Genomic DNA, 13,002 nt, shown 5'->3' on the forward strand with positions numbered 1-13,002 from the left:
TTCCCTGGGGCCTGGACAGCCCCGCCTCTTTCCCTGGGGCCTGGACAGCCCCGCCTCTTTCCGTGGATCACACATATTGATTACTACAACCATGGAGACTCAGAATAACTGCTTTCCGTTCCGTCACGTTGTGTGTGTGTTCGCGTGTGTGTGTGACGATTATCCTGAACAGACTGGTGATGACGAAGTAACTGACACATCGGGGAGATAGAAGTGGAAACCAACGCAAGTTTATCACACATCTCAGAGTAATTAAGACTGATGAACGCATTAGGCACAGCTCGTTAAGGACACTGGTTTGCATATGGATAGAGCAGATGATGGTGACCCCTCACTTCCCCTCCATCACTCCTTTATTGATTAGGTGACTTCCTCTCCTGCTCCAGGTGCAGTTTGTCATAGTGTGACACCGTTGACAGTGGTGACAGAGGCGGCCTAGGGGAGCTGTGATGCTGTTTCGGCATATTGACACTGATGATTGTGTCTCTATCTCTCTGCCTCTTCAGACCCAGACAGCTAACCTCCGATGATAGTGTGTGTGTTTGTGTTCTTTAGTGTGTGTATGTGTGTGTGTTTAGGCTTGGCCTATTTAGTAGGCTATTTTGCAGCATTAAGCTATACAGTATTTGTAAGCATAAAGTTGAGCGACTCACTGTATTTATTTTGATCCAAAGCCACGAATGAGTATGTACCAACATTCTTTCTGATAGGCTTTAATAAAGGAATGTTTTGAACAAGTTAACCTGCTTATGCTGTGTGTGTTCAATTATTTGTGACATGATGGTTACAATGAATGTAAAATAAATAAATCCTGGCTTTTCTCTGAAACCACACATCCATCTGTAGGGGACGCCTTGTCCTTTAGAATCACAGTTAAACCACACATCCATCTGTAGGGGACGCCTTGTCCTTTAGAATCACAGTTAAACCACACATCCATCTGTAGGGGACGCCTTGTCCTTTAGAATCACAGTTAAACCACACATCCATCTGTAGGGGACGCCTTGTCCTTTAGAATCACAGTTAAACCACACATCCATCTGTAGGGGACGCCTTGTCCTTTAGAATCACAGTTAAACCACACATCCATCTGTAGGGGACGCCTTGTCCTTTAGAATCACAGTTAAACCACACATCCATCTGTAGGGGACGCCTTGTCCTTTAGAATCACAGTTAAACCACACATCCATCTGTAGGGGACGCCTTGTCCTTTAGAATCACAGTTAAACCACACATCCATCTGTAGGGGACGCCTTATCCTTTAGAATCACAGTTAAACCACACATCCATCTGTAGGGGACGCCTTGTCCTTTAGAATCACAGTTAAACCACACATCCATCTGTAGGGGACGCCTTATCCTTTAGAATCACAGTTAAACCACACATCCATCTGTAGGGGACGCCTTGTCCTTTAGAATCACACAGTTACCAGGTGGACAGTAGGCGTCTTGAAGCAGTAGAGGAAATCAACAAGATCCACAAGCTTTCTTTCACAATAGCTGGCTTTATGTTATCTGCAGTTTTGAGCTGCAGTTTTAACTACCGATAGATGCTGTGGTCAGTCAGAGTTGAGTCCTATTGTAAAGTGTTGCCTAATGGACAAGAAAGGGAAAACTTTCAATGTATTCGATGCTTAAGACCTCTAAAGTTTCACATTTCTATCTCAATATCACATTCCATATATATTTTCCCTAATGAAAAATGCATCAACCCCTACAAATATATTAATTTATTATAATCCACATAATAATTCAAACAAAATTAGCTGTAGCGAGAGACTGCATGCTAAAGATAATCACAAAGAAGTTGTCTTTAACCCTGCATTATAATGTAACTTATTTTGAATGAAAGCCAGGAATGAGTGAGTCACTCAGCCCTATGCTGTTCCTGCCTCTGCAGCCTATCTGAGTGTTTGTTTAACATCCTACGGATTCTGTGATCACCAAGCCTCATGCAACAGTAAAATGTTGGATAAAGCCATTTCACAAATCCAGCTGTTTTTAAACTTTGCTATGCTGTATTAAAGGCTTTACAATGTTTTTCATTAGAACAGACTCTCTGGTATTACTTCTACTGTATTTAGTATTGTTTACACTGTTCCAAACTGGCAGATAGATTACAATATCATTTAACAGTTTGTTATGCAACAGTATCTCTTGCGCTTTTGACAATGATTTTACATGAGGCCTAATTCACATGATATATGCCTAAAATATATCCACTAGGCTAATGAATAATAAAACATTTCCATTTGATTATTTAATTAACTTATATCAAGTTATCCCTTTGGAGCACATACGACAGTGATTTGGAGTTGTTGAATGGGACAAAATGTATTACAATTGAATTTGAATGAACTGAATGGTGAGGATGAAGAGAGTGATTGAATTTAGAACAATAGTGTAAGAATTGTTCTTCCTCTGTCCCGCGTGTTTCTACTTTGTCAGAAGACGCTGTAACTGGACCGTAGCTTATTACTTACGAAAACTGTTGTTACACTGTAAGGTTTTTATTCTAAGACAAACGAAAATGGTCTGTATATTCCATTATATTCTTAAAATGTGTACACAAGTGATGTCTGCTAAATTAACAAGTTGATGGCAAAGCCATAAAGCCTCAGCTACCTAGACCCACTCCAATTTGCATACCGACCCAACAGATCCACAGATGATGCAATCTCTATTGCACTCCACACTACCCTTTCCCACCTGGACAAAAGGAACACCTATGTGAGAATACTATTCATTGACTACAGCTCAGCGTTCAACACCATAGCGCCCTCAAAGCTCATCATTAAGCTAAGGATCCTGGGACTAAACACCTCCTTCTGCAACTGGATTCTGGACTTCCTAACGGGCCGCCCCCAGGTGGTGAGGGTAGGTAGCAACACATCCGCCATGCTGATCCTCAACACTGGAGCCCCTCAGGGGTGCGTGCTCAGTCCCCTCCTGTACTCCCTGTTCACCCACGACTGCGTGGCCAGGCACGATTCCAACACCATCATTACATTTGCAGATGTCACAACAGTGGTAGGCCTGATCACCGACAATGACGAGACAGCCTATAGGGAGGAGGTCAGAGACTTGGCCGTGTAGTGCCAGAATTACAACCTATCCCTCAACGTAATCAAGACAAAGGAGATGATTGTGGACTACAGGAAAAGGAGGACCGAGAACATCCCCATTCTCATCGACAGGGCTGTAGTGGAGCAGGTTGAGAGCTTCAAGTTCCTTGGTGTCCACATCAACAACAAACTAGAATGGTCCAAACACACCAAGACAGTCGTGAAGAGGGCACGACAAAGACAATTCCCCCTCAGGAAACTAAAAAGATTTGGCATGGGTCCTGATATCCTCAAAAGGTTCTACAGCTGCAACATCGAGAGCATCCTGACTGGTTGCATCCCTGCCTGGTACGGAAGGCACTACAGGGTAATGCGTATGGCCCAGTACATCACTGTCAGAGGGAGGCCCTAAAAATTGTCAAAGACCTCAGCCACACCAGTCATAGACTGTTCTCTCTGCTACCGCATGGCAAGCGGTACCGGAGCGCCAAGTCTAGGACCAAAAGGCTTCTCAACAGCTTTTATCCCCAAGCCATAAGACTCCTGAACAGGTAATCAAATGGCTACCCGGACTATTTGCATTGTGTCCCGCCACCCCTCTTTTACGCTGTTGCTACTCTCTGTTCATCATCTATGCATAGTCACTTAACTATACATTCATGTACATATTACCTCAATTAGTCCGAATAACCGGTGCCCCTGCTCATTGGCTACCCGGACTATCTGCATTGTGTCCCGCCACCCCCCAACCCCTCTTTTACGCTGCTGCTACTCTCTTTTCATCATCTATGCAGTCACTTAACTATACATTCATGTACATATTACCTCAAATTAGCCCGACTAACCGGTGCTTGTATATAGCCTCGCTTCTGTTATTTTCACTGTCTTTTTACTGTTGTTTTTATTTCTTTACTTACCTATTGTTCACCTAATACCTATTTTTTACTTAAAAATTGCACTGTTGATTAGGGCCTGTAAGTAAGCATTTCACTGTAAGGTCTACACCTGTTGTATTCGGCGCACGTGAAAAAATATACCTTGATTTGATTCTAAGCACAGATTAAAAAAAATATATAAAGGTTTCACATATTTTCCAGACCTGAGCTATTTAATGTAGGTGTTTTATTTATTACATTTACTTGTGGAATGTTACCGAATAGATAACAACAATAGAAAGAATAATCTGGTGGCATTGGTAGAGAGTGGAGTGAAAGTGCACTGTAAGGACACAACAATGCCGTGGGCCTGGTGGACATGGTTTAGCAGCCTTACCAACACACTGGAATACAAAAGAAGCCATTCACACTTGATGGGCTATCAGCAAGACATAAGACTTGCCGGGTTTAGGGACTTTAAATGTATTAATGGATGTTTGCAAGGCATGTCACTTCACCCATCTCTCTGCATAGCCCACCACATGCACTGTTTTCTAACCCTATCTGAATGGATCCATAATAAATTACTATGGGAAAAAATATCACTGAATTACAGAAATACTGGAGTAAAGTAGACTAATGCAATTGAAGACAACAAATGGTTTCTTACTGAAAAACCCAAAAGTCATCCAATTGTTCTAACAGGATTTGAAGCAATAGCCTACCCATGTGTGGTCAACTATTTCAGCACCGTTTCGCGCTGCTCTGAGACCAGCATGGGGAGTGGTCTTGATAAATCAAATCAGATTTTTATTGTCACTGAACCTCCATTTGGGTATAGGTTAGCCTACAATTAGGGTGTGGAAATGTTCGGTTTATTTTGCTCTTCACTCTGAGTTGCTTAGTAGCCTAGGCCTACTCCCGACCGGTCTCGTTGTGCAGCGCCATTTTTTCCTAAGGGAAACGCTGAGGCCTACATAGGCTACTGTAAAATTTTTGTTTTTCTTGGAATAGAAACACCATAATATTATTCAATTTAATTAAGCTATATTTCTAATCGTATAACCAGCACAACAAATACAATAATCATTTACAAACTAATTATAATCAATCCCATATTGTCTGTTCTAACAAAAAAGGTCTTAAAGTCTCTATTACAGCCAATATTAAAAACAGTCAAATGCATTCATAAATTCAATCGCTTTAGCCGACATGTTGCGGCTTATTCAATATTTAATTATTCAAGGCTCCATTTGTTATTTTGTTTTATAACTAAAATGCTTGACTGTATTTAAAGACATGGATGACTTGTATGCTGTGTGATGACATGCACAAATTAATGAATGGTTGATTGATATACTGTATATTGATGTAGGCCTTTATGACAATAAGTAAGTTACACTAAAACAGCTACAGTAAACAGGACTCTTAGGTCTACAGCTCCATGTTATTTCAATAACTTAACTTCTCAAAGATGCCCTCTGGTGGTCAAACTAGTATTAAACGGCAACAATGGCTGACAGTAAAATACTATGACTTCGTGCCATCCCATACCGCAGCACCCTGCAAGCTGCGCTGCAGTATGACGCAACTTTTAAAGGAAGAACCACTGTACAGTATGTGCATGTGCCTGTGAGTGAGTGAGTGTGTGGGTGCGCCTGTGCACGCGTGCGTGTCTGCTCAACACATACAGTTCCAATCAAACGTTTGGACACACCTACTCATTCAACGGTTTTTATTTATTTTTACTATTTTCTACATTGTAGAATAATAGTCAAGACATCAACACTATGAAATAACACATATGGAATCATGTAGTAACAAAAAAAGTGTAAAACAGAACAAAATATATTACTTCAAAGTAGCCAAGTCTTTGCCTTGATGACAGCTTTGCACACTCTTGGCATTCTCTCAACCAGCACCTGAAAAGCTATTCCAACCGTCTTGAAGGAGTTCCCACATATGCTGAGCACTTGTTGGCTGCTTTTCCTTCACTCTGCGGTCCAATTCATCCCAAACTATCTCAACTGGGTTGAGGTCGGGTGATTGTGGAGGCCAGGTCATCTGATGCAGCACCCAACCACACTCCTTCTTGGTCAAATAGCCTTTACACAGCCTGGAGGTGTGTTGAGTCATTGTCCCGTTGAAAAACAAATGATAGTCCCACTAAGCGCAAACCACATGGGATGGTGTATCGCTGCAGAATGCTGTTGTAGCCATGCTGGTTAAGTGAGCCTTGAATTCTAAATAAATCACAGACAGTGTCACCAGCAAAGCACCCCCAAACCATCACACCTCTTCCTCCATGCTTCACGGGAGGAAACGCATGCGGAGATCATCCGTTCACCTACTCTGCGTCTCACAAAGACACGGCGGTTGGAACCAAAAATCTCAAATTTGGATTCATCAGACCAAAGGACAGATTTCCTCCGGTCTAATGTCTATTGCTTGTGGCCCAAGCAAGTCTCTTCTTCTTATTGGTGTCCTTTAGTAGTGGTTTCTATGCAGAAATTCGACCATGAAGGCCTGATACACGCAGTCTCCTCTGAACAGTTGATGTTGAGATAGGTCTGTTACTTGAACTCTGTGGAAGGATGGCTACTTTGAAGAATCTAAAATCTAAAATATATTTAGATTTGTTTAACACTTTTTTGGTTACTACATGATTCCATATGTGTTATTTCATAGTTTTGATGTTTTCACTATTATTCTACAACGTAGAAAATAGTAAATATAAAGACAAATCCTGGAATGAGTAGGTGGGTCCAAACTTTTGACTGGTACTGTATGTGTGTCTCAGGCACTGTAGCATAATTAGCGGCGGTAGGTCCCCGTGGCTTGCTGCATGGAAAGGAATGTAGTGGCCTTTAAAAAGCCACTGAAGTTTACCAGGCTGTATGTTTGATCACACTAACAACCACTATGCTCCCACTGGGAACAGGCTCAAACTGGTCTGATCACATTAACAACCACTATGCTCCTACTGGGAACAGGCTCAAACTGGTCTGATCACATTAACAACCACTATGCTCCCACTGGGAACAGGCTCAAACTGGTCTGATAACATTAACAACACTATGCTCCTACTGGGAACAGGCTCAAACTGGTCTGATCACATTAACAACCACTATGCTCCCACTGGGAACAGGCTCAAACTGGTCTGATCACATTAACAACCACTATGCTCCTACTGGGAACAGGCTCAAACTGGTCTGATCACATTAACAACCACTATGCTCCCACTGGGAACAGGCTCAAACTGGTCTGATAACATTAACAACACTATGCTCCTACTGGGAACAGGCTCAAACTGGTCTGATCACATTAACAACCACTATGCTCCCACTGGGAACAGGCTCAAACTGGTCTGATAACATTAACAACACTATGCTCCTACTGGGAACAGGCTCAAACTGGTCTGATCACATTAACAACACTATGCTCCCACTGGGAACAGGCTCAAACTGGTCTGATCACATTAACAACCACTATGCTCCCACTGGGAACAGGCTCAAACTGGCTACCTGCTCATCAGCCATCCATCAATATAGACCTCCTTTTCTCTACATGTTTTATTCATGTTAAATTGACTAAAGAAAATAGTTTTTAATAAAAAAACTAATGATGCAAAAATCATTCACAAAACGCTCCTGTGATATTATGCAAAGTGTTTTCTGAGCACCAGTTCTAATGAACTCAGAAAGACTAAGCCCCTATAAATAATAACACAATAACAAATCTACGCTGGTGGGATGAAACCAGAAACTGCTACAACAGATAAATACCTCCGGGTTCATTGATGAAATACACAGACAATGCTGTAAGGATCTGTATAGATGAGAAAACTCCTCTGTAGATTTAGTTTGCAGGGCTACAGGGCAAGACAACATTCATGGATTATAAACTAATGCTTTAGTTTACGGCACCACCTAAAATAAATAAATGGTCTTAAAGCAACAAGACAGTACTCACATCTAGTAGCAGACCAGAGAAAGGAGAGACAAAGACAGCACTAACAAACTAATTAAAAAGTGCTGTGATAAAAACAGTTCTTATTCCACCTGCCACCATCATATAAAAAGGTCCAAATATCTCCCACAATTCCAAGTGACACCGCGCCCAAATCAGCGTTGTCAGGTGCTAAAGTATCGGAGTCAACATGGTCTCCCTCTGGCTCTCCGAGGCCTCAGCCGCGTAGGTGAAATGCATCGTGGGAAGTGACGAAAGGTTTGCCGTCTTGAATTCGTGCTAGACAGAGGCAAGTCTGCGAGGCACAATAAGTCTGTGAGGTAGGTCTGTGAGGGAGGTCTGTGAGGTAAGACTGAGGGCCGACAGTCATATGTGTAATAATGGTGGGTTACAATAGCATGCTATGCTGGTCTTAGACGTTATCAAAAGTTTGAACATGACTTTTCCTTTGAGGGTGACATTTCATTGAAGAAGTATTTTTGAATAATTGCAGCGATGCTCTTTTTAACATTTCACAGCTACTTAGTGCTCTGCCCGTGTTCTTTCAGAAGAATAAAATGTTGCCCAGAGTCTTGGCTTGGCAATGTAACGCCGTGGGTAGGGAAATGAAGTAAGTCCACCAAATCCACTGATTCACAGACTATGGAAGTCATTAAAACCTTTTCTCAATAGGGGGTGCTGTTTTCACTTTGTAAAAATTTCGTTCCCAAATTAAACTGCCTCGTACTCAATTCTTGCTAGTACAATATGCATATTATTATTACTATTGGATAGAAAACACTCTCTAGTTTCTAAAACCGTTTGAATTATATCTGTGAGTAAAACAGAACTCAAGTTGGAGCAATTTTCCTGTGAGGAAGTGAGAAATCTGAAATCAGGCAGGCTGTTCTGGGGTCAGTTTATTAATTTGCATGTCTTCTATTGGTCGAGATGCACTGCATACGCCTTCCCCTAGATGTCAGCAAATAGTGAGAATTGGAATGGAGTTGCTAGGCAGATCTGAGGCCATATAAATGGGCTTGGAACGTGGGGTGCAGTCTTTTCAACATTCGCCATGACGCAAGACAGACCTCAGGATGGCGTTCTGGAAAGCTCCCGTTATAGGCCTTAGATATATCCGGCTCTGATTTTATTCGATATAGGTGTTAAAGACATCATAATGTTGTTATTTTAAACCGAGTTATATCACTTTATATCAGTATATTGCGATTTTCGGATATTTCTTAGTGCTGCGTTATAGTGAGTTTGACACGTCTTCGCCACATGGCTAATGTTTACTGCTAATACCAAAGTTGAAGGCGACAATCTACAACCGAGCAACGATTCCTCTGGACAAAGGACAACTTGCCCAAGATTCTGATGGGAGCTCATCAAAAAGTAAGAAGTATTTATGATGTTAATTCGTTGTTCTGTTGAAAAATGTAAAACTACTATTCCGCCATTAATTTCGGTGCGGTCTCGCTTTAACGCACGCTGTATGTCGTAGTAACGTTAATTTTAAAAATCTAACACAGCGGTTGCATTAAGAACTAATGTATCTTTCATTTGCTGTCCAACCTGTATTTTTTAGTCAAGTTTATGATTAGTTACTGATTAGATTAGGTGCCTCTCCCAAGATTTCTCCCGACATTTTGTTGGCAGCTTGGCTACTATTCTCATTGTATAACCACAATTTGTGCCGCTAAATATGCACATTTTCGAACAAACTCTATATGTATTGTGTAATATGATGTTATAGGACTGTCATCTGAAGAAGTTTGAGAAGGTTAGTAAAAAAATGTATATATTTTGCTGGTTTATTCGTTATCGCTATTGTTGGCTTGAATCAATGCTGTTGTGTGGTTGGCTATTGTAGTAAGCTAATATAATGCTATATTGTGTTTTCACTGTAAAACACTTAAAAAATCTGAAATATTGGCTGGATTCACAAGATCTTTGTCTTTCATTTGCTGTACGCTGTGTATTTTTCATAAATGTTTTATGATGAGTATTTAGGTAATTCACGTTGGTCTCTGTAGTTATTCTAGTTGCTTTGGTGAGAGTTGTGATGGTGGCTGCAATGTAAAACTATGATTTATACCTGAAATATGCAAATTTTTCTAACAAAACATATGCTATACAATAAATATGTTATCAGACTGTCATCTGATGAAGTTGTTTGTTGGTTAGTTGTTTGTTGGTTATTTGGTCGAAATTGTGATAGCTACCTATGCAGGAAAAAAATGGTGGGGAAAAAAAAGTTGTGTCTTTTGCTATCGTGGTTAGCTAATAGAAATACATAGTGTCTTCCCTGTAAAACATTTTAAAAATCTGAAATGATGGCTGGATTCACAAGATGTGTATCTTTCATCTGGTGTCTTGGACTTGTGATTTAATGATATTTAGATGCTAGTATTTACTTGTGACGCTATGCTAGGCTATGCTAGTCAGCTTTTTTACTGATGGGGGTGCTCCCGGATCCGGGATTGTGATGAAGTAGAAGTTAAGCAAAGTCAGGCTGTCATAGGACCTGGTTGAGAGAGGAGAAAACTTGGTAGAGGTGTTGCATCAAGCTCTCCCACTGTGTATACAAGCCTAATTAAAGACATTCACGTTCCAGGTAAATGGCTGCTCAAAGGATGATAGGAGAGCTTCAAATACCCACCCTCCTCTGATCTCGCTCCTTCTAAATTGCAGCGTGTGTGTGTGTGTGTGTGTGTGTGTGTGTGTGTGTGTGTGTGTGTGTGTGTGTGTGTGTGTGTGTGTGTTGCGAGATCAGACTGCACAGTCGATGAAAGCAGGGCTGATTAAATTATTCTCCAAAGATCATTCAAACAAACACAGACATGCACACACACACACAGACACACATGCACACAGCAATCTCCAAAACCTTTGAAATCTGAGGATGTGGATGAGGCGGTGTGTGTGTGTACGTGATGAAAAGAGAGAGAGGGGTGTTAGTATTTTATCCCACCACCTTTGTAATCTAAAGCAAATATTACCTTTCTCTCCCCTAAAAAAACTTGTGGCCGGAGTTCCCATGTCCAGCCAGCCGCCTGTCCATTGCCTCCAGATTCCTGCGAGTGTTACAAAGTTGATATATGCAGACCCCTACGCCCCTCCAACCGAGCCCAACTATCAGTCTGTGTGAAAAGCAAACACTGCCGCCTTTCAAATGAACAAAGCCATTTCCACCTTTGAAATACTGTTCCTTGAATTCAATTACTAGAAAGAATTAGTGATCTTTGGGAAGATTCCCTCCCTGGTTATCCATCCCTCCCTTAGAAGAGAGAACATGCATGCTTAAGGGTCTGGGCCTTCAGAGCCCATATAATATTAACGCTACCACATACCACCACAATGTTCTGCTTAGAGACAGACACCTGCATGCACACACGCCCATATCTGCGCACACACTCATAGACACACAAAGTGATGATAACCATATTGCTCGGTCATGTATTTTTTCTTCCCCTTTCCATGAGCGACATCGTGTCTTCAAGAGAGAGCGACATTTAAGCTACCCAGCGGGCTGTCGGTCTTCTGCCCGTATCCACAGAATACAGAACCTGAACACACAATTCTAATCCAATCTGTCGGACACATTCACAGAAACAGCATGCAGAGATACACAGACATCAACAAATGGAGAGCAAGATAAAAATGTAAGCTTCTGTGAACAGTGTGTTAGATGTGTTTGGTCAGGCTTACCTCACATACTGGAAGGCCCTCGTCTGGGATCCACTACCATACACCTATACAAACAAGGTGATATGAAACAATCAGAATCTTGACATATTCAGAGAAAGACAGGTAGGTGCTACATGACGGATCAGAGAGACAAGTCTGTCTGTCTGTCCATCTGTCTGAGTGAATGAGTGATGGTAATACTACAACTGGTAGAGTGTGTGAGATTGAGAGCAAACGTATGGGTGAGGAGACAGTGAGAGTGGTAGAGAGTGATGGAGTGAGAGTGACAGAGAGAGATAGTGATTTAGAGTGTCAGTGACAGAGAGAGATAGTGACTTAGTGTGAGAGTGACAGAGAAAGTAGTAACAGTGGCAGTAATAAGTCATAACACTGGTAACAGAAGTAACAGTGGCAGCAGTAACCGTAGTAAGTGGCAGCAGTAACAGTGGTAACATTGGTAGTAGTAACAGTGGTAACAGTGTAGGAGTAGTAACAGTGTAGTAGTAGTAACAGTAGTAACAGTGGTAGTAGTAACAGTAGTAACAGTGTAGTAGTAGTAGTAACAGTGGTAGTAGTAACAGTGTAGTAGTAGTAACAGTGTAGTAGTAGTAACAGTGATAACAGCGGCAGTAGTAACAGTGGTAGTAGTAACAGTAGCAGTATTAACAGTAGTAACAGTGGTAGCAGTAACATATGGCAAAAGTGTAACCGTGGTAGGCGTAGTAACAGTGGTAGGAGTAACAGTGGTAGAAGTAACAGTAGTAACAGTGGTAGTAGCAACAGTAGTAACAGTTGTAACAGCGGTAACAATAGTAACATCGGTAGTAGTAACAGTGGTAGTAGTAACAGTGGTAGTAGTAACTGTGGTAGTAGTAACTGTGGTAGCAGTAACAGTGGTAGCAGTAACAGTGGTAGTAGTAACTGTGGTAGTAGTAACTGTGGTAGTAGTAACAGCAGTAGTAGTAAGTGGTAGTAGTAACAGCGGTAACAGTAGTAACAGCAGCAGAAGTAACAGTGGTAAAAGTAACAGTGGTAGTAGAAACAGTGGTAGTAATGACAGTAGTAACAGTGGTATTAGAAACAGTAGTAACAGTGGCAGCATTAATAGTTGTAAGAGTGGTAACAATAACAGATGGCATCAGAGTAACAGTGGTAGTAGTAGTAACAGTGGTAGTAGTAGTAACAGTGGTAGTAGTAGTAACAGTGGTAACAGTGGCAGTAGTAACAGTAGTAACACCGGTAACAGTAGTAACAGTGGGAGTAGAAACAGCAGGAGTAGTAAGTGGTAGTAGTAACAGTTGTAACAGCGGTAACAGTAGTAACAGTGGGAGTAGTAACAGTGGTAGTAGTAACAGTAGTATCATTAGTTGTAAGAGTGGTAACAGTAACATATGGCAACAGAGTAACAGTGGTAGTAGTAGT

The 13,002-nt window shown here is 41.4% G+C and overlaps 1 protein-coding gene across 3 annotated transcripts in view; it reads right to left on the reverse strand.

Moving 5' to 3' along the window:
• Positions 1-13,002, reverse strand: part of uxs1 (UDP-glucuronate decarboxylase 1) — an 88,357-nt gene that overhangs the window by 12,385 nt on the left and 62,970 nt on the right. For all 3 annotated transcript variants that reach the window (XM_039007208.1, XM_039007205.1, XM_039007207.1), the window contains one exon: positions 11,602-11,645. In XM_039007208.1, the coding sequence (XP_038863136.1) occupies positions 11,602-11,645 (44 nt within the window). The remainder of the gene's footprint in view (positions 1-11,601; positions 11,646-13,002) is intronic.

Source organism: Salvelinus namaycush, chromosome 13 (genome assembly GCF_016432855.1).
Source record: "Salvelinus namaycush isolate Seneca chromosome 13, SaNama_1.0, whole genome shotgun sequence".
NCBI classification, from domain to species: Eukaryota; Metazoa; Chordata; class Actinopteri; order Salmoniformes; family Salmonidae; genus Salvelinus; species Salvelinus namaycush.